At 50.3% G+C, this 21,705-nt stretch overlaps 2 protein-coding genes across 3 annotated transcripts in view; both read left to right on the forward strand.

The window, feature by feature from the left end:
* Positions 1 to 3,630: 3,630 nt before the first annotated feature.
* LOC117875845 (gastricsin-like) lies at positions 3,631 to 11,001 on the forward strand. The gene is made up of 9 exons (XM_034767346.1): positions 3,631 to 3,725; positions 4,209 to 4,359; positions 4,783 to 4,900; positions 6,372 to 6,490; positions 7,160 to 7,359; positions 8,045 to 8,167; positions 8,596 to 8,743; positions 9,228 to 9,326; positions 10,757 to 11,001. Exons 1-9 carry the CDS (start codon positions 3,670 to 3,672, stop codon positions 10,907 to 10,909), a joined length of 1,167 nt encoding a protein of 388 aa, XP_034623237.1. The 5' UTR covers positions 3,631 to 3,669; the 3' UTR covers positions 10,910 to 11,001.
* A 4,800-nt stretch (positions 11,002 to 15,801) lies between these two features.
* TFEB (transcription factor EB) overlaps positions 15,802 to 21,705 on the forward strand; it is a 50,092-nt gene continuing 44,188 nt past the window's right edge. For both annotated transcript variants that reach the window (XM_034767347.1, XM_034767348.1), the window contains exon 1: positions 15,802 to 16,009. The gene's annotated coding sequence lies outside the window, so the exon portion shown is untranslated. The remainder of the gene's footprint in view (positions 16,010 to 21,705) is intronic.

The raw sequence follows: 21,705 nt of genomic DNA on the forward strand, positions 1-21,705 counted from the left end.
GCAGGATAAGGAAAATGAGTTCTGTCTTCAAATACTAACTCTGAAAAGTTAACTCTAAAGACCCATGGGGGAGAGTGAAGGTTCTATTAATATTTTGCACAGACAGCGGCCTTTCATCTTTGGATCTCGATGGTGAGATAATTTCCCCTCTTCCCTGCAAGGAGGTAAATAGTTTACAGTGGGCAGAACCGTGGCACAGAATGTGGAATTGATTTGCCTGAGATTACACTGTGAATCAGTGACAAAATGGGGAACAGAACCCAGGTGTCCTCCTAGCCCTTCTGCTACTTGTGTGTGTGACATGAGTGTAACTGAAGGCTGGCTTTGTCTCACTGATCACACTCCTTTGAGAGATGTATCATGGGCTAAAGGCACCAGGAACAGCCTAACTGTTTATTATGCATAACTTGTGATTGTTATTACCATGTTCTGGAAGGTTTGATCTCGCACTACTATAGTGGGGTTTCCTATGTGATACAATTACAGACAGATTCAGTATTTCTCATTCCCCTGACCCCTTCCACATTCAGCCACTCACCAACTCTTTTTGGATGTGTTCCCAGAATCCTTTGCACTGATTCCCATGCCTAATCAACGGAGGTAGCTGGGGCATCAGGAGAAGATACATAGATACATAGAATATCAGGGTTGGAAGGGACCTCAGGAGATCATCTAGTCCAACCCCCTGCTCAAAGCAGGACCAATCCCCAGACAGATTTTTGACCCAGATCCCTAAATGGCCCCCTCAAGGATTGAACTCACAACCCTGGGTTTAGCAGGCCAATGCTCAAACGACTGAGCTATCCCTCCCCTTATGGTTTAAGAGATGCTCTTGAGGTCTGAGCAGGACCCAGTTGCAGCCAATAGGGCAAACCTGTTTCAGGAATGGAGCTGGTTCATGAACTGCCCAGGTGAGCAAACATTGTACTTCTTTCTCTTCTCTCACCTTCTCTTCTCTTGACCATGCTAAAGAAGTGTGTTAGGAGGCGAGCCCGAGGACTGAATTCCCTTCAGCTGAGTTAATTTATCACTGGTCACCTACACTGAGCAGGGGAACCTGCAAGTCCTCAATCTGTCCCTGGAGTGCCTGCCTTGACAATCCTCATAGGCTCATGGAAATAACTTAAGCCATTTCTATTTTTCAATATTTGGAGACTGCTCAGGTACTATAGTGATGGAGACCATCTTGGGGAAGAGATGCAAGCCAGCTCTTTAACATAACCCTATTGAAATTCAGTGGGTGGACTGGAGCTAGATGAATTTAGCTTAGCAATAAGGTGCACATGTTTAAATGAGGGTTAAATTAACCACTGGGACAATTTATCTAGGGCTGTGGTGGGCTCTCCAGCACTTGAAGGTTTTAAATCAAGCCTGGATGTCTTTCTAAAAGATGTACTATAGCTCAAACAGAAGTCATGGGCTTGATGCAGAACTTATTGGGTGACAGTCTATGGCTTGGGTTATGGTGGAGGTCAAACTAGATGCTCATCACGATCCCTTCTAGCCTTAAAAATCTGACCATATAAGCCCTAATGCAGGTAGACAGGCAGACTGAGAGGGCAAATGAAAGGGGACACGAACTAAAAAGAGGGGAGGCTGAAATGAAAATAGTAAGTTACCACTTTTCTGTGCCTCAGGACGCAGAGGTTTGTTGGACCCCATAGACTCCATACCTGGTGTTTTCTGTTTCATGAGCGCCCAAAAAACCTTCTTGGATTTTTCTGAAGCAAAGCGTACCTGGTAAGTTGAGGTGAACCTTTGCCATTGTTTATTCAGTTTGTGACTGATAAGATTTGTCCACGTACTCACTCCAAGGAAAATTATCTGTCCGCTCCCGTTGAATAGCAGGGGACTGATAAGCACAATTCCAAAACTGCCTTTAATAAATTAACGTGGATTAAAATGTGTTAGTGGAACGCCAACAAGCCCCAGTCATTGGCAGGCAGGATTGAACCTGGGGCCTCTAGAGCAGGGGTCGGCAACCTCTGGCACGCAGCTTGCCAGGGTAAGCCCTCTGGCAGGCCGGGCCAGTTTGTTTACCTGCCACGTCGGCAGGTTTGGCTGATCGTGGCTCCCACTGGCCGTGGTTCGCTGCTCCAGGCCAATGGCGGGGCTGCGGGAAGCAGCGGGGACGAGGGATGTGCAGGCCGCGGCTTCCCACCAGCCCCATTGGCCTGGAGCGGCGAACCGCGGCCAGTGGGAGCCGTGATCAGCTGAATCTGCCGACGCGGCAGGTAAACAAACTGGCCCGGCCCGCCAGGTGCTTACCCTGGTGAGCCACATGCCAGAGGTTGCCGACCCCTGCTCTAGAGCTTAGTGCATGAGCCTCTACCGCCTGAGCTAAAGGCTGTTAGCGCAGGCTGTAGAGTAGACTCATTTTACTTCTCTCTCTTGTGTGGTCTCAATGCCATATGATGGGACAGAACACCACACCCAGAAGGTGTGTTGGTTACATTTGGTTAACCCTTCTCCATGCTGAGACCATGCAAACTCAATTCCATCTGGACCGGTATAGTTAACAATGTGTGGACCCTGGTATATCTGGATACAGCAATGTACCCAAATACAATTGAATTGAATGTGTGTGCATTCAAATTACAAAACCATATATACATATAAAGCATTGGACATTCAAATTAATATGTCAGTCACCTTATTTGAATGTGAAATCAGATGACAGGTGTTGGGTTGACTTTCTAGTTTGGAAACGTGTGCTCTGTATGTTACTGTGGGATTGCCCTTGAGGGCTGATTAAGACAGTCCTATAAAGCCTGGTCCATGTTGTTTCTAACCCTAGTTTAACCTTGTTCAGTCAAATCAAGATCAAGACCAGCAGAGGTCAAAGATGTTTCTTCAACAGTATTTAGAATCTGGAAACTTCAGCACCAAAGTACACACCCCTACCACTACTTCAGCTAAAGGAGTAACTTCATGAGCAAACGACAGAAGTAGGCTGTTATCCTATATGTAAACCAGCCACTAGAGGAGGACATGACACATACTTTACAAATATTTTACATTAACACTTTGAAAAACATATTATTTCAGTTACACGGTTTAAAAGCCGCAAGAGCTGAATGCTCTGATTGAGGGTAAATCTGGCTGTAATGCCATTAACTTCAGTGCCGTTACTCCAGACTCATTTTGGTTTAAATGAGAACAGAATTCACCTCACAGCATGGACAAGGACTAAAATATTTAAACTCTGGCGAAGTGTCTCATAAATAAAATCTGTTTTGCTTAATTTTATAAACACATGCACCAACTAATGGATGTTTTATTTTCTGAAAGAAACTTTGGACTGAGGTGACTAAAATAACTGAGTCTTTTGACTTCTTGATCACCCCAATTTTTTCCCTAATTATCAGCAAGTTTGTTCCCCCTTATCAGATCCTAATCACTTCATGCTACTGTAACTGGCAATACTTGTTTTTACTGAAAGGTCAGTGGAGCTGTAAGGACTTTCTTAGCATACTTAAGGCAAGAAAACACACAGAAAGTTTTGACCTTGGGTGAGTGCAGTGATATGGGAAACTGAAGTGTAAACAGATAGGGCACCATAAGGCAGTACCCCGGGTATAAAAGTAGGGATGCTAGACTTCAACTCACTTCTGCTGCAGTGCCCAACGTGTCCTGTATAGGAGCTGGCTGGTGGAGAAACCAGGCACTATGAAGTGGCTCATCCTGGCCCTGGTTTGCCTCCAGCTCTCAGAGGGACTGGTGAGGTGAGTATCTCAGCTCAGAGGCTACAGTGGTGATTGTGGTCAGAGTAACTCACTAGTCAGCCAGATAGCTGGAGCAGTGCACACGTATGCAGCAAGGCCGCACCTGGCTTTATCGCTAGCAGAGTAAGTCGTGTTAGAATTCACCCTTGAAGAGCCACAGTAACTAATGCTATGTTAAACTCTCAGTAAAGACAAGGACATTGCACCAGCTAGTCATGCTTAACCCAAGGGCAAACTCTACAATTAACCATCAGCTGCTGACATGATGCTAAACACAACAGTCCCTGTCTATAGTGAGTGGTAGTTCATGGCTAACCTTTAATTGCCACAACTTCTCAAGTCCTGTGAGTGGCAACATAATTAGCTGTGGGGGGACCCAAGTGTAGGGAACAGCATCATGGTAGGGTTTCTAGATGGACAAATGCTTGAAGGATGAGCAATTTCTCTGCTAAGTCCCTGGCTTCTTCTCTTCATTCTGTGCAGGATGACCCTCAAGAAAGGCAAGACTATCCGAGAGATAATGAAGGAGAAGGGAGTGCTGGTGGAATATCTGAAGCACCACAAAACTGATCCAGCCAACAAGTACCGTTTCAATGAGTACAATGTTGCTTTTGAACCAATGGAGTATATGGATGTGAGTAATGGTTTCTTTCTTTCTTTCTTTCTTTCTCTCTGTTCATCTCTCTTCCATGGGCCCTGTCACCACAGGATACATTATCTTTAAGGGACATGGCTTGTACCATGTGCCAGAGAAGATGCCCCCAACTTGCAAGATCTTTGACAGGCTTCTTGTCACATTTCATGTTCATTTGGCCAAGGGGCGCATCTGGAACTCAAATTTCCCGTTCCCTTTGTGAGCGCCCAGCCATCAGTGAAGAAACAGGAAATTGATCTGATTTGGGGATTACTGTCTGTTCTCCAGAGTGTACAAGGGACCAGCGTTATTTCTAGTGTAACTCTCTGGCTGCACGGGGAGTTACACCACAACTCAGTCCAGCTCACTGTCCTCTCTGGGAGAACCTCTGTTGAAATTCATATCGCAATATGCCCTCTCTAGGCATCCTACTATGGGGAGATCAGCATTGGAACCCCGCCCCAGAACTTCCTGGTTCTCTTCGACACCGGCTCCTCCAACCTGTGGGTGCCATCTGTGTACTGCCAGAGCCAGGCCTGCAGTGAGTAATCCATCCCGGCCGGCTGTTAAACAATTTTGCTTCTAGGTGATTAGAGCCTTCAGTTAATGCACAGAGACACGTCCTCAGGACAGCTCGATTCCTGAGAAACCGAATTCATACTGAATTTTCGTCAGTCAAGAAGCCACAGCCAACTGGATTCTGAAGGCCGATCTCTATATAATAGCCCCTATAATGAATCATGACTACCTGGCCCTTTCACCAGATGACTGCAACACACTTTCCAGGCATCAATTAGGCTTCACAAACTCCATGGGAGTTCAGGAAGTGTTACTACCTCCAATATACAGATGGGTAACCGGAGGGATGGAGCCGGAAGTAGAACCCAGGAGTCAGGGCTCCCAGCTCCCCCACTTCAACTAGGGTTGCCGGGTGTCCGGTTTTCGACCGGAACACCCCGTTGAAAAGGGACCCTGGTGGCTCCGCTCAGCACCACCGACCAGGCCGTTAAAAGTCTGGTCGGCGGTGCTGCGGGTCTAAGACAGGCTAGTCCCTACCTGTTCTGGCACCTGCTGTGCTCCACCCCGAACACCGGCTCCACACTCCCATTGGCCAGGAACCGCGGCCAATGGGAGCGGGCAGGTGTGGGGGGGCAGTGCCTGTGAGCAAGAGGTGGGCGTGGAGACTCCTGCCCCCCCCCCCCCCCCCCGGTCTAGGAGCCGGACCTGCTGGCCGCTTCCCGGGCACAGCGTGGAGCCAGGACAAGCAGGGATCCCACCTTAGCCCCACTGTGCCATTGACCGGGAGCTGCCCGAGGTAAGCTCATGTCCCAACTCCGAGCCCTAACCCCCTGCCCCAGCCCTGAGCCCCCGAGGTAAGCCTGTGCCTCCAAACCCAGAGCCCCCTCCTGTACTCCAAACCCCACATCCCCAGCCGCAGCCCCCTCCTGCATGCCAAATCCTCGGCCCCACCCCCCCAGTCTGGAGCCCCCTCCTGCATCCCAAAACCCTCATTCCCAGCCCCATCCCAGAGCCCGCACCCCAGCCGGAGCCCTCACCCCCTCCTGTCCCCCAACTCCCTGCCCCAGCCTGGAGCCCCCTCCCGCACCCTGAACACCTCATTTCTGGCCCCACGCTGGAGCCTGCACCCTCAGTTAGAGTCCTCACCCCTTCCCACACACCAATCCCCTGCCCCAGCCCAGTGGAAGTGAGTGAGGGTGGGGGAGAGCGAGCCATCGAGGGAAGGGGAATGTAGTGAGTGGGGGCGGGGCCTCGGGGAAGGGGTGGGAAAGGGGGAGGGGCCTCTGAGCAGTGGCGGGGCTAGCGTGTTTGGTTTTGTGTGATTAGAAAGCTGGCAACCCTAACTTCAACCTTTCAGAGCTGGGAATCAAACCCAGGACTCTGGTCTCCCATGCCCACCCTCTAACTCTGAGACCATGGAATATATGAACACATATTTATATGGAAAGCAAGACGGGGGGACAACTAGCGGTAAAATTGCATTGTGTTTCTAGGCAACCATGCAAGATTCAACCCCAGCCAGTCCTCCACCTACTCATCCAATGGGCAGACCTTCTCCTTGCAGTATGGCAGTGGCAGTCTCACCGGGTTTTTCGGCTATGACACCATGACAGTAAGTGTTATTTCTGTGACACAACAATCCGTCGAGTGAGTCAGTCTAGTGATGACTAACAATCATTAGGATCTTTTTGGCCAAAACCTACCGACACAGAGCCATGGGGCGGCACTCCGCCACGAATCACTAGGCCTTCCCTCCCCTCTCACAATCGAGTTGTTCTGGTGTGAGTGAGAGGAGAACCAGGCCCCGGGGCATATTGTGGCTACGAATCCGAGGCCTTTCACAATCCCTTAGTACTGGTGTGAGTCACCGCTGAGGAAGCTTCCCCTCATCCTTAGGGCTGTGGTAGCCACTCTGCTCCCCATGCCCCCCTCATCACTAGTGGAAAAGGTGACAAGGAGACCCTCGAATGGCATCAGAGAGGCCACTTGGCCATAGGACAGCCATGAGCATTCTACCTCTCCATACCTCACAGGTTGTATCAGTGAGACAAGGTGGGTGAGGTGATATCTGGTATTAGATCAACTTCTGTGGGTGAGAGAGACAAGCTTTCAGCCTACCCAAAGCTCTTGTGTAGCTCGAAAGCGTGTCTCTCTCATCAACAGAAGTTGGTTCAGTAAAAGCTATTCCCTCCCCTACCTTGTCTCTCTCATATTCTGGGATTGACACGGCTACGCCACCACTGCAAACAGGCTTAGTGACACTTTCCCGCCCTCTCTTTAGCTCCAGAACATCGCCGTCACCAACCAGGAGTTCGGTCTGAGTGAAAACGAGCCTGGCACCAACTTCATTTATGCTCAGTTTGACGGCATTCTGGGTATGGCTTACCCTAGCCTGGCGGCAGGAGGCGCTACCACTGCTTTGCAAGGGATGCTGCAGGAAAACCTGCTTTCTCAGCCAATCTTCAGTTTCTATCTGAGCAGGTAAGGGAGCAATCGAATCATCCATCTATCCTATTATTTATTTTAGTGCCAAGAAATAAAGGCAGTCCAGGCCCCAAAGTTCTCACACTGGCTCCATCTCTCCATGTTTTCTCATGTCTCTCTCCCTGCTTTGTCTTTTCTTTTCTTTGTTTTTCTTTATCTTTCTTTTCCCCTCTATTTCTCTCTGCCTCAACTATCCATTCGCTCTCTGTGTCTCCTTTCTCTTGTCATTGGTAACATAGTCAGCTGTAGAAATGCTAACCGAGGACGTCATCACTTTTGATGTAACCACAGTTGGTTGTGATGGCCCATGTGGCGCTCCCTTCCTTGCACTCCACTGGCTTTGGCTGTATTGTGTTGTGAATGTAGGTAATGTCAAGAGCCAGAGGGACATGCTTCCTTTGTTTGCGTGTTTTCATTTAATTTACCTTGAATTGAAATCCCATCCCCGTGTTAACTGTCGATCTGTCTCAGACCCATGTGCTTTGCTGGGAAACCAAAGACAAACAAGAAGGGGCTTTTCTGAATGCTGACAAATCCCCATCACCAGGCAGGGAATGATGTTCTTGTCCTTTTAAGTCTGGAGAGCTACTGAATGTCTCTAATCCCACTGGATATACAGTGTCTTTGCTAGATTATTTAGAGATTACTGTGTGTAGCTGATCCTTTCCCTTTGTGCTCACAGCCAGCCAAGCTCTCAATACGGTGGGGAGGTCGTTTTTGGAGGAGTAGACAGCAGCCTTTATTCCGGGCAGATCTACTGGGCTCCCGTCACTCAAGAGCTGTACTGGCAGATCGGCATTGATGAGTGAGTTGAATTTCCGATCCCTGATTTCAAAATCATTCATTGTCTGTAGTGGGCTTCTGCAACTGAACATGTGGGGCCATATCGCTGGGTCTGACCCTTGCACGCAGCTCAGGAGGGGACTTTATCGTCCTCAATATAAAATGCATTGATGCCCCCATGAGCAAGGAAAACTCATGGCTCTAGGGGTTCAAAATAAGGAGCTGAATTCTGCCCTTGTTTTGACTCATACTTCTCCCATTGAGCTCAGTGGGATTTCAGGGGTGCGACACAAGGGATAACTTGGCCCAAAAGCTAGCACTGGAGCCTGGCTTCCTAGCAGGTAGGCAATGCTGAGTAAGGATCCTTAAGTCATTAGTGTTCACGGGGAACTTCTCACACTTGGCTCAACGTTTGCACCGTGAGCCCTGTTGCATTTATCTCCTCCTTAGGTTCGCTATCGGTGGACAGGCAACGGGCTGGTGCAGCCAGGGCTGCCAGGCCATCGTGGACACAGGAACCTCCCTCCTCACCGTCCCACAGCAGCTCATGAACAGCTTCCTGCAGGATGTAGGTGCTCAGGCGAATGAGTACGGCGAGGTAGGTGGAGCAGCTGCACTACAGAGTCGCTGGTGGTATCCCTATGCCAGTGGTTCTCAACCCGTGGTCCAAGGGCTACTTGCGGCCCAATCAGCACATAGCTGCGGCCCATGTGACGTCCTCAGAGTCATAGAGGTAGTATATATATTGTGTAGATGAGGCCCACATAACACACAGAGAGCTGCATATGCGGCCCACAATGGTAAAGAGGTTGAGAACCACTGCTCTATGCTCATGGAATGCCAGGAATTGAGAAGCACTGCACATTGGGCCAGGGGAGGCTGAGTACGGCCCCCCAATGCTTATGATAGCCTGGGTGGAGGAAGGAATGAGGCTGATAATCAGCTTTTCTATCTGCCGAAAGTGCTCAGTGCACTGTGGCGGCCGGGGAACGTCCTCATGGTTAGTGCTACAGTGTCCCTCCCAGAGTCCCAGCTCTCTGCTGGTACAGGCTGTTCATGTGACCTTACCTTTCTTTTCACAGTATGTGGTTGACTGCAGCAGTGTCCAGAGCTTGCCCACCATTTCCTTCACCATCAATGGAGTTTCATTTCCTCTGCCTCCCTCGGCCTACATCCTCAACGTACGTATTATGGGTTTGGAAGGGACAAGCTCCTCTGACATCTCTTTATAATCTGATCGACAAAGAGGAGAGCCAGGATTCTTAGTCAGTAGTGGGACTGTGTGGAAATATTTCTGATGATATGATATCATACAGTGCAGTGCACTGCAGTGCCACATAGCAGAATGCAAAGCAATGCAACACAGTATCATGCAATACAGTACAATGCACTGCAATATAGACTAATGCAATGCAACAGAGTATATTACAGTGCCCTGCGAAGCAGTATGGTACAATGCAATGCACTACAGTACAATGCAGTGCAATAGAATAAAATTAAATGCATGTCAATATAACTTTGTTTAGCATAGCCTTCTGCACACAATAACTGCGTTCCAAATAATTTTACACAATTAAATAATCACTAGGAGAGGGAGGAAAAAATTAGCAGACACAGGCAAAATCGAAAAGGGATGTTTCCAGCTGAGACTGGGCATGAGATGGAGAATCAATGAAGAGCAGGCACAAGCAGTTAGTTCCAGACTACAGGACTCGGAGCTGCAAAGAATCATGACAGGTGGAACAGAAGAGTAAGAATAACAGATTTCTTTGCACCCGATTCTCAGCTGGTGCAAACTGGTGTAGCTGCATAGACAGCAATGGAGAATCTGACTCTTTGTTTATATAAAATAGACATTTGTGGGGAGTTCAGATAAAGCTATGGTGAGTGCGGTATAAATACCTAGATAGAAACTTCCAGTATTGCCAACCGCAAGCATATAAAAATCATGTGTGAGGCTGCAAATATCATGAAATTCACATACAAATCCTGAGATCTTTAAAACAATACATTTTGGGTGCCTTAGACTCTCGTGCTTTCTCCAGATTCCAGCAGCTGGGGCTTTAAAAAAACGCACCTATATTGAGGGAGTTAGTTAGCTACAGTGTTAGATTGCTGGAAGGATGGATACGAGTGGCCAGGTTGTATGAATAGCCAGAGAGGAGGCTGATGCTACACAAACAGTGGGTGCAGAGAAGGCAGAAGTTTGAGAACATCTCTCCTTGTGTGTTTGGAGTATGTGTAGCTCCTTGTAGGCGCTGTGGCAATATAATAGATAAATCACATGTCAGGCTGGCAGCAACAAGCCTGTGGCGCATTTTACAGATGAGGCGGGCAGCTCTGAGCTGGCTCCTGTAGCCAAGAGGGTGTCAGCAGAGCTGAATGGGCCTGGTGATGCTGCAGTCACCTGTTTTTCTTCTCCTTACCCATTGTGTAATGGCCCAGCCTGCCACTTGCATTCTCACAATCCCCACAGAGGGCGCTGAAGTAGGGGGGTGTTTACACGGGTTGGATGTAATTTGTTCAGTTTTCCACCCAGGGCTACCTTGTGCTCATGATGTCCCAACCCTTCTGAGTCTCACTCATCATGTCCTACCTCCTTGGTTCACAGAACAATGGCTACTGCTCCGTTGGAGTTGAGCCCACGTACCTGCCCTCCCAGAACGGGCAGCCCCTCTGGATCCTGGGAGACGTCTTCCTCAGGCAGTACTACTCCGTCTACGACATGGGCAACAACAGGATCGGTTTTGCCGCTGTTGCCTAGACCTCCTGACCATCACTTGAGCTGGGCTGGGCAGCTTGTCTGTTTTTTCCCACACACTCCTGTTCCTTTCAGTTCCTGTGGACGGATCCTTCTGAACTCACCTTCCTCTGGGCTCTCTTTTTCCTTCCTTCAATCAATAATAATCTTTGCTGCAATAAATCATTAAAAACAATGCATGCCTCGAAGTCTGTCATGTATGCCTCAAAGTCTGTTCCTACCCAGGGAGGTGCGAGACCAACACGTATTGCTACAATGCTCAGGGTCTACCTGTAATGGTCCTGCAAGGTCAGATAACAGCAGCCAAGCTGACACCCAGCACCTGCCACAAAGAGTTTGGGGGAGGTTATTGGGGTCTCTATAGCCTCAGTCTCTCCATGCTGCAAGTTCCCCTTCCTTTCCCTTTCATGCTCTGCCTCAACATACGTACTTTTCCCCGTGGATCTTTGCCACCCTGTTGTCTGGAAGAAGGAGACTCTGCTGCCAGCTTCTCATCAGGAGGCCAGGGAAGAGTACAGCAACCTTTGCTCTGCTATCACAGATAAATGATCACTTTGCTGAGGCAGCAGTATGACCCACAGAATTGCTTTAAGGCCTCCCAAACAGCAAAGCATTTAAGCACATGCTAAAGTCCCATTGAGGTCCATGTTCAAGCATGTGCTTAAATCCATAGCAGAATCGGGACCTCAATGCAGAATTGCCCTGCAAACAGCTTGCACAGCATCCTCGAACCCCTGAGCAGTCGCTGATTGTTCGCTAGCCTATGGGCGTGTCTGTGGCTTTTTCACAAATACACAGGAATGATCACATAAAATCATAGAATATCAGGGTTGGAAGGGACCTGAGGAGGTCATCTAGTCCAACCCCCTGCTCAAAGCTGTTCACGAGCTGTTCCTGAACAATTCACTAAGTGTGCCCAAATATTTGAGTGCGTGCATGAATTTTTCATGAATCATTCATGTGTATTTGCAAATAATTGGGGAGCAGAGCGGGCAGAGCTTCATGACTTGACTCTGGATTCAAACTGCCCCAAAGTTTGGAGGTATTGGAATCTATCCCAACATGCAACCCCACATCTAGATGTTGCAATGTCCAGATTTTTGTCCTATAAGACAAATAGAGAAGGCGGTAACTGTAGGCGATGCCTTATGTAAGGTGATATCAGTGCTGCTATATTGCCATCTAGCGGTCTAACTGATAATCTAGTGGAAAGGGTGACAAGGTGGGTGAGGTCATATCTTTTATTAGACCAACTTCTATTGATGAGAGAGTAAAAAATACCCCCCCACCCCGTCACTGTAATATCCTGGGCCCAACAGGGTTACAACAACACTGCATACAACCTAGTGGGTGATCAGAAATAACCCCTACAGCAAGACTGCAATACCAACTTGGTGAAGCAGCAGGATAGCTGCAGACAGTTGCAGTGAGATCTGGCCCTATAGTCACAGCGATATTTAGGGGAAAGAGAAGACAAAAATGCCTTTAATTTCACCGGCATGCACTGGGGTATGACACAAACTGGATCAGGTGACCAGTTCATAAAACCCATTCTCCCGCTTCCTGCTAAATCCAACACCTGATGCGTCACATGATGGGGAACTCTCCCACACTGCTCTTGGGCAGGGTTACAAGTGGGAGGGGGAACTTCCTTCCAGTTCCCTGCAGTGATCAGTTTACATGGGATCTTATCTGCATAATGACAGACATTAATATTGGTCATAAAAGTATCCCATCCTTTACAAAAAATCTAACCACTGGTATTTGACTCTATTACCTCCTGTGGCATGGGGTTCCGCAGGCCAACCACACACTATAGACCAGCTTTTATAGTCAAAGAATCAAAAGGCTGGGAAGGAACTATCAGCTCATGTAGTCTGACCTCCTGTATAGCACAGGCCACCATAGGGTGACCAGATGCCCCGATATTAGGTATTTTGTCTTATATAGGACCATATTACTCCCCTCCCCAATTTGTCACGCTTGCTAGTTGGTGATCCTAGGCTAGCAGTGCTCAAATTTCATTGCATCGTGACCCCCCCGCCCCCTTCTGACAACAAGATTACGACATGACCCCAGGAGCAGGGACCAAAGACCAAGTCCGCCTGAGCCCCACCATCCCAGGTATGGAGGGGGGGGACAAAGCTGAAGCCCAAGGGCTTCTGCTCTGGGCAGGGGGTATGTAACCTTAGCCCTGGGCAGTGGAGCTTGGGCTCGTGACTTGCTGGGGCCCAGGGCCAACACCAGCCTTGGCGATCCCATAAAAATGGGGTCCCGACCCACAGTTTGAGAACCCCTGCCGTAGGCCACCAACACCACCCACCCACTAGGCCCACCCACTGAAATTAGACCACAGGAGACTAGACTATTATGTGTCGCAGGCAGGGAACAGGAGGGACTCAGGTGCACCAGTGCCCGAGGCTCTGCAGTGGCAGGGAAATGATTCAAAAGAGCCCAGCACTCATTTAGACACCTCATAAAAATACTCCAGCCAGGGCTACACTACAGACCGATATCGATATAACTATGTTGCCCGGGGTGTGAAAAATCCACACCCCGGAGTGACGTAGTTTAACTGACCTAACCCGTGGTGTAGCCAGGCCTATGCTGGTGGGAGAGCATCTCCCACTGACACAGCAACTGCCTCTCACGGAGGTGGATTAACTACGCTGACAGGAGTTTCTGGAGCAGCGTCACTTAAGCACTACAGCGGTGCACTGCATCGGTGCAGCTTTTTAAGTGTAGACCTGTCCTCAGACTTGCAAAAGGGCTCAGCAGCGGTCACTGAGAACAACAGAGACTCCTCCCACCCAGGGCTGCCCAGAGGATTCAGGGGGCCTGGGGCAAAGCAATTTTGGGGGCCCCGTCCATAAAAAAAGTTGCAATACTATAGAATACTATATTCTCGTGGGGGCCCCTGTGAGGCCTGGGGCAAATTGCCCCACATGCCCCCCCTCTGGGCGGCCCTGCTCCCACCCCGCGAGAACAATGGGAGCTAATGAGAGCATTTTTGAAGCTCTGACGACTTCTCGTGAGAGGCCTAAATGGGAGGTGAGCGCTTTTGGAAAGCTGGCTGTTTAGGTCTGATTTGCAGAGGTGCTGAGCATGTGCAGCCCCCATTGACTTGTGAGGTGTGCTTGACACGTTTAAAAACCGGGCCCAGGGCATGTCTAAACTTAAAATGCTGCTGTAACACTTTAATGAAGACTTTCCCATCAGTTTAGTTAATCCACCTTCCTGAGAGGCAGTAGCTATGTGACAGGCAGTGGTGGATTAACGCACGGGCCCCGGCCAATTTTGGAGCCCCCGCAGGAGTGCTGGAACCTGGGTAGAAGTGGGGGGACGCCGGTGCCGCAACTGTGGCCCCGCCCCCTGCTCCTCCTCTTCCACTGCGGCCCCGCTCCCTCCTCCTTCTTTTCCATTGAGGCCCCGCCCCTGCTCCTCCTCTTCCCCTCCTGGCTAGGCCAGAAGCCAGAGACGGGCAGTGGTAGGAGATGCCCAGGGAGCTTAGGCTGCTGTGGGGAGCTCTGGACCCTAAACCTGTCCTGGGCTGGGGTGCCCAAAAGCAGCCGCCAGCCTGTGTCTCTGCCCCCCCAAGGCATGACGCTGCTGGTGGGACCCAAGGGCGGGGGCTCCTCTCTGGCCTCTTGACGTCTCCCCGGGGCCTGCAGACATGCTCTGCGGGGAGAGGAAGCCCTGCCCCGACTAGGAGGCAGTGGGGAGTCCTGGGAAGGTCACAGGCAGCAAGGAGCTGGGCAGGGAGGGCTTTTCCAGGACAGTTCCCGCTGCTACTGGCCTGGCCTTAGCAACCACCGCACTCTGCCCGGGCTCGCTCAGTGTCTGCACCCAGCTCCTGGCCTCCCGCTGTCAGGCTGCCCCGCACCAGGTCCCTCCTGCTCCCAGTGACAGGCTGCCCCCGCTGCTGCCTGGGCTTTGTGCCCGAGGCAGCAACCATGTACGGCACCATTCCTCCTGTCGCCTCTGGCCTGAGGCTTGCAGCTTTGGGGGGCGATGCCTCTTTCCCCCGCAAACTACGCCCATGCTGCCGCTGCGCTGCACCTGCCTGAGGCTACTAGCCATGTTAGAAAGTGGACAGGCATGGCCCTCCTGCTTTTAAAAGTGTGGGGAGCCATAGCCCACCGGCCTCCCTGCCTCTGGCACCCCTGGGCCCCCAAGGTGTGAGGAGCCCAAATGTTCTTTGTGCCAAGGGCCCCAATAAATCTTAATCTGCCTCTGGTGACAGGAGAAGCTCTCCCGCTGACATAGCGCTTAGGTCGGTATAACTACATCGCTCAGAGGTGTGAATTTTTCACACCCCTAAGCGATGTAGTTATAACAAAACAGGGCTGTAGTGGAGACCAGACCCCGGTGTGAAGAAATGTCCTGGATGTATTTCCCTGTTTGTCTCATCTCTATTTATTATGATTAATTATTAATTATGATTAATTATTATTATTTTATTTTGTATTGCAGTAGCACCTAGAAGCCCCTGTCTCAGATCTGGACCCCCACTGTGCTCGGCGCTGTACAAACCCTGAACAAAAAGAGGCCTAAATACCTCTTAAAACTTTCCCTGTGAAAATCAATCTGGGGGGAAAATATAGTAAAAATGAAAAATTTAAAAGAAAAGTTATGTGTGTGTGTGGGGTGGGGGGGAATGAAATAAATAATTAACAACTTCTATGCTGGCAGGTGGGAGGAAAAAAAAACCCAGGGAACAAGGACAAAACTACAAGTCCCATCATGCAATGGGCTCCGGGTGGCTCTGGAAGGGGCTCTCAGCGGCCCCGGGGAACTACAAGCCCCGGCATGCCCCGCGGCGGCGAGCGCCCGGGGAGTGCTGCCCTCTTTTGGGTGCCGCGAGGAAGCGGGCGAGAAGGTGCCTGACAGCGGGAGGGGGGAGCGCTGCCTGCCCGCCCGGGGTCCCAGGGGTGACGAGCGCGGCCGGAGGCGCAGCGCGGGTAGGGCGGGCGGCAGCGGCTGGAGCGGCCCCCCCGGGGAGCGGCCGGGTGTCCGGCCAGGCGCGTGGGGCCGCCGGGACTTGGAGCAAGTTGGGGAAAGTCCGCGGCGGGGCGGGCGGCGGGCGCTGACCTTCACGGGAGGGTAAGTGCGCGGGGCGGGGGCGGCTGCAGGAGCCGGCCCCTGCCTGCAAAGCAGCCCGGGGGGTGGGGGGCGAACGCAGCTGGGGCGAAGAGGGGGTTGGGGGGACGCTGGGGTCCCCCCCGAGTGGGGCAGGGTGCGTGGCCGGAGAGCGGCCCTGGAGCTAGCGGCGGACCCAGAACCGGCTGGGGGCGAGCGGGCAGTGGGCTCCCTGCCCGGGGTGGTGGTGGCAGGGGTCTGTAGCCGCTCCGGGAGAGAGGGGGCAGGCTGGACTCCGGTACCAGCACCCGAGGGGCAGGCATGAGTGGGTAGATGGGACACCCTCACAGGGGGATGGGGGCGGGAGCACGCACACTCTGGCCCCGGTGCCAGAACCGGGAGCTGAGCACAGCAAAGGGGGGGGGGAGTTACCCCTTTTCCCAGCAGACCCCATGGCTGTGGGAGGGGGGGGAAGCAGGAGGGGGGTATGTGTGTATGGAGAGGGGGGTGTCTGCTTTCGCAGCCGCGCAGAAAGCAGATTAAAAGTGAGTCTCATGGATCTTATGTAACTTGTTACGGTGGGAAGCCAGCGCTTGTGCGAGCGTCAGGCAGGGCTGCGCTACTCGCAGTAACGCCAGGCAGCAGGGTTGTTTTGTACTTGTTCCTTTTGCCTTCTGGAAATAACTGCTTAGGGTTTTCTTTAAAGATGAAACCAACTTTGGAAAGTCCTTCCCTGTGCTTGAAAACGGCACCAGAAGTCCAGCAGGAAGGAGCTTTCTGGTGTTATTGATACTGACAAGTGTTTGGAAAATATTGGGTGGCAAACTCTCTGGGTGGTTGGTGTGTGATTGCAGTGGGATGTTTAGACTGAATAATGAATAAATACTTAGTGCTCATCTGAGGGTCCGGCTCGCAATGGGTGCAGTGTGGATGCAACAGCGCTTTTTGCTTTTCAAGCACTCTACAAACATGGTCTGTGCTTTATTATTTACTATCTAAGGATTGAGTGTAGGCGTTTGGTGCTGCATGCTACAGCTAATGTTTAGAATCTGAGGCACTGATCCTGCAGTTGTATCTGGGAAGAGGTGAGTGGAGCCTGTGCAGATCCTGTTTCAAGATTAGAACCTTTAACGCACAAAACAAATCAGACCCAAGGGGCTGTATTAGAGCTGTTTTTTAAAAGCATTATTAATAATAACTTAGCACTGCGATTACAGTACTGTTATTATTTAGATTGTGGTAGCTACAGGCACTTTCCGGACTCAAAGGAAGATACACTGTCAGCCTTAATCTGTGTGTAGTTTTAACATGTTTTCAAAACGTTGCAAACCTTAGCTAGCTAAGGTCTTGCATCTGAAGAAGTGAGGTTCTTACCCACGAAAGCTTATGCTCCCAGTACTTTTGTTAGTCTCAAAGGTGCCACAGGACCCTCTGTTGCCTTTTAGCTAGCTAGTACTCACCAACCCCTTCTGAAGTAGAAGGCCTCAGTCCTGCTTTGGGATCCATTAGTGTGAGCCCCTTTGCGTGTACTGATTCCCACTGACTTCAAGTGTTGTTAATCCCCATTTTATTGATGGGGAAACTGAGGCAGCAAATCCATATTTGCTGTTGCTCTGCACTTTGCCATTTACACCAGTGTAGAGTGGATGTAAAATGCTGCCCTTCTGATTTGGTGTGGTTTTCACATCCATGATGCGTTGGCGTAAATGACTCCACAAAGTACAGGTCAACCGTGAGTTGGGCCCAGGGAAGCAGGTCACTCGATAAGCAATGCATTGTGTTAGTGTCAGGGATAAAATGCAGGGATGCCTGGCTTTCAGTCTTGCGCTGTTAGCAGTGAGAACACACTGTGCCAGATTCAGATTGGGTGCAACTACAGCCTCTGATTAATTAATTGTAAATCAGGAAGGATTGCAACAGCCCTCCAGCATGTTTCCTGATTCCACTGAACCTCAGCAAGTCAGATGATGGGGAAATTTCCCTTTAAAAAAAATGTGGTTTTTTTATTATTGTTTCTTTTAAAATGCAACAGATTCTTCATGTGACCGGGGGGGCTTCTCCTTGAATTGTTTGCAGTGATTTTGGGTTGCTTCTTGTTTCTGTGAGGGCCTGGAGACTTTACTGAAGAGAGTTGAATAGATGGTTAGCTTTTTCTTTTTTTTGCCTTTTAATTCCCTCTGCCATGTTTATTTGACTTCATGCCACAGTGCTCCTATGCGTGGTGGCTTGGACTGGGGCTGTGTGGAAAGATCCTTGCTTAGTGCTTCTCCTTGTACTTCTGTTTATGAATGCTGGATCTATACCTAAACATGACTCTCTCTCTTTCTCTGTCAGGTGGGCGGATCTAGTAAATAGCAGTAGTGGCTTGCTTTATTTCCAGAGCATTTGTCTCCCAGATTCAAAGACAATTAGAACGGGACTACTAAGGCCCTGATCCTGCAATCAGATCCATGTGGGCTGGACTTCCATGCTTAGGGTTCTGGCTGAGTGGATCCAACTGCAGGATCACTCAGGGATTTGTCAACTGATTATTTGTACATATGTAGAGTTCATGTCGGTGAAAGGGTCTGGATTGACATCCCTGCAGGCTAACCACAGAGCAGGCAGCAGGGAAAGTGGTGCCCTATACTTGTAGGGCTATGGCGTGGCCACTGTTGAAAGCGCTTTAGGTTTTGGGAATAATCCAATTGGACAGCAGAAGCCATGTGATTTAGGTGACCAATCGTGCAGCACCAAAAGCAAAGGATGAATCCCAAGTACTTGAAGCAGTAGTCAGGGAGCAGTCCTTAGCAAGCGGCTCAGTAACATGTTTACTGGTGAATAATCTGCAAATGCAAAAAGGGACGGAGCTCTTGCAATGAATTGTTAAGAAGATAAGAATGATGAGACTGGGTCAGACCAATGGTCCATCTAGCCCATAGCCTGTCTTCTGACAGTGGCCAGTGCCAGATGCTTAGAGGGAATGAACAGAACAAGCCAATTTATCAAGTGATCCATCCTGTCATCCAGTCCCAGTTTCAGGCAGTCAAGTTTAAGGACAACCAGAGCATGGGGTTGCACCCCGACCATCGTGGCTAATAGCCATTGATAGACCTATCCTCCATGAACATATCTAATTCTTTTTTGAACCCGGTTATACTTTTAGCTTTCACAACATCCCCTAGCAATGAGTTCCACAGGTTGTGTGCTGTGTGAATAACTATTTCCTTATGTTTGTTTTAAATCTGCTGCCTGTTAATTTCACTGGATGACCCCTAGTTCTTGTGTTCTGTGAAGGGGTAAATAACACTTTCTCCACGCCATTCATGATTCTGTAGATCTCTGTCCTATCCCCCTTTAGTCATCTCTTTTGTAAGATGGAGAGTCCCAGTCCTTTTTAATCTCTTGTCGTATGGAAGTTGTCCCATAGACCTAATCGCTTTTGTTGCCATTCTCCGTGCTTTTCCAATTCTAATATATCTTTTTTGAGATGGGGTGACCAGATCTGCATGCTGTATTCAAACTGTGGGCATACCATGGATTTATATAGAGGCATTGTGATATTTTCCGTCTTATTATCTATCCCTTTCCTAATGGTTTCCTTTCCCTTTCCTAATATTCTGTTAGCATTTTTGACCGCTGCTGCACATTGAGCAGATGTTTTCAGAGAACTATACACATTGACTCCAAAATCTTTCTTGAGTGATAATAGCTAATTTACACCCCATCATTTTGTATGGATAGTTGGGATTGTATTTTCCAATGTGCATTACTTTGCATTTATCAACATTGAATTTTATCTGCCATTTTGTTGCCCAGTCCCCCTCTTTTGTGAGATCCCCTTGCTACTCTTCGCCGTCAGCTTTTTGAACTTACAAAATTACCCAAGATAGTTATCATCTGCACACTTTGTCATCTCACTGTTCACCACTTTTTCCGGATCATTTATGATTATGTTGAACAGCAGTGGTCCCAGTACAGATCCTTTGGGGACTCTGCTATTTACCTCGCTCCACTATGAAAACTGACCATTTATTTCTACTCTTTGTTTCCTGTCTGTAAGGACCTTCCCTCTTACCCCATGACTGCTCTTTTAGCTTAAGAGCCTTTGGTGAGGGACTTTGTCAGAGGCTTTCAGGAAGTCAAAGTACACTATATCCACTTCATCACCCTCCTCCACATGGTTGTTGACCCCCTCAAAGAATTCTGATAGATTGTAAAGGGAAATCATGCCGCACCAAAAGCCGTGTTGACTCTTCCCCCAACATATTGGGTTCATTCATGCGTCTGATTGTTCACTACAAATGGCTCGCCAATCTCTAGTGCGTGTACTCGAGGAACTTGTTGCATTTATACCTGTCTCTGTATTTGCACGCATAAATGTACATGCGGATCTATTCTAATCTATTATTATTTAATTGATTGTGGTACAGAAAAGACATTCTCTGCCCCAAAGAGGTCTGCCTCTCTGTTCATCCCATGATGATCGCTGTGGTGTCTGAACATTGTTACTGCTGCTTGAGCTCTTTCTGTAGAACAGAGGTGGGCAAACTACAGCCCGCGTGACCCTCCTGCCCAGCCCCTGAGCTCCTGCCCTGGGAACCTCGCTCCCAGCCCCTCCCCTGCTGTTCCCCCTGCCCCGCAGCCTCAGCTCACTGCGCCGCCGGTGCAATGCTGTGGACGGTGGGGCGGCGAGCTCTTGCCGGGCAGCGCAGCTGCAGAGCTGCGGCCTGACCCGGTGCTCTGTGCTGCGCGGTGGCGTGGCTGACTCCAACCGGGCGGCGCGACTGCCTATCCTGGTGCTGTGGGTGGTGCGGCTGTAGCGCCGCCAGCTACCGATGCTCCTGGCAGCGCGGTAAGGGGGCAGGGAGTGGGGGGGTTGGATAGAGGGCAGAAGAGTTCGGGGGGGTGGTCAGGGGGCAGGGGTGTGGATAGGGGTCAGAGTGGTCAGAGGGTGGGGAACAGGGAGGTTAAATGGGGGCGGGGTCCTGGGAGGGCAGTCAAGAAGTGGAGGGGTTGGAAGGGGCAGCGGGGGGCAGTCAGGGGCAGGGGTTCCAGGGGTGGTCAGGGAGAAGGGGTGGTTGGATGGGGCAGGGGCCCTGGGGGGCAGTCAGTAATGAGAGGAGGGGTTGGATAGGGTGGTGGTGGGGCAGTCGGGTGGGGGGTCAGGGACGGGGGGGGTGGATGGGGCAGAGGTCCTGGAGGGGGCTGTCAGGGGACAGGGAACAGGGGAGGTTGGATGGGGCAGGAGTCCTGGGGGGGCCATCGGGGGGTGAGAAGCGGGGTCGGATAGGGGGCAGGGGCCGGGCCATGCCTGGCTGTTTGGGGAAGCACAGTCTCCCTTAACCGGCTCTCCATACAATTTCGGAAACCCGATGTGGCCCTCAGGCCAAAAAGTTTGCTCGCCCTTGCTGTAGAGGCTCCTGCTGTATTAGTGATCAGTGTGTGTGCTGTGGGCCGGTCGCCTTGTGGGAGGGTGAGCAAAAGGGTAGCAGGTCAGCTTGTGTGTCTATAGACACATAACTGCAAAGTACACACTCTAACATCCGGGGTTTTTGCAGAGGCGGTCAGGGATGTTTTCAAAGGGACACTGGGCTCGCCTGATTCCAGGGTTTGCCCTTATCAGTAGGAAATTACACCAAGGTGTGGCTCGGTGGGACAGCATGAGTCCAGTTTCCGGGTGCTTTGTTTGAAGCCTCCGTTTTTCGATCCAGAGCAGCAGGTCCGCTGCACACATGTCC

The sequence above is a fragment of the Trachemys scripta genome, chromosome 4 (genome assembly GCF_013100865.1).
Source record: "Trachemys scripta elegans isolate TJP31775 chromosome 4, CAS_Tse_1.0, whole genome shotgun sequence".
NCBI lineage: Eukaryota > Metazoa > Chordata > Testudines > Emydidae > Trachemys > Trachemys scripta.

Bases quoted from the DNA above. Each gene is read 5' to 3' on its own strand.
- LOC117875845 (XM_034767346.1), top strand. From the start codon at position 3,670: ATGAAGTGGCTCATCCTGGCCCTGGTTTGCCTCCAGCTCTCAGAGGGA. The intron at 4,360-4,782 runs GTGAGTAATGGT...TGCCCTCTCTAG, and splicing joins AACCAATGGAGTATATGGAT to GCATCCTACTATGGGGAGAT. The intron at 9,327-10,756 runs GTACGTATTATG...CTTGGTTCACAG, and splicing joins CCTCGGCCTACATCCTCAAC to AACAATGGCTACTGCTCCGT.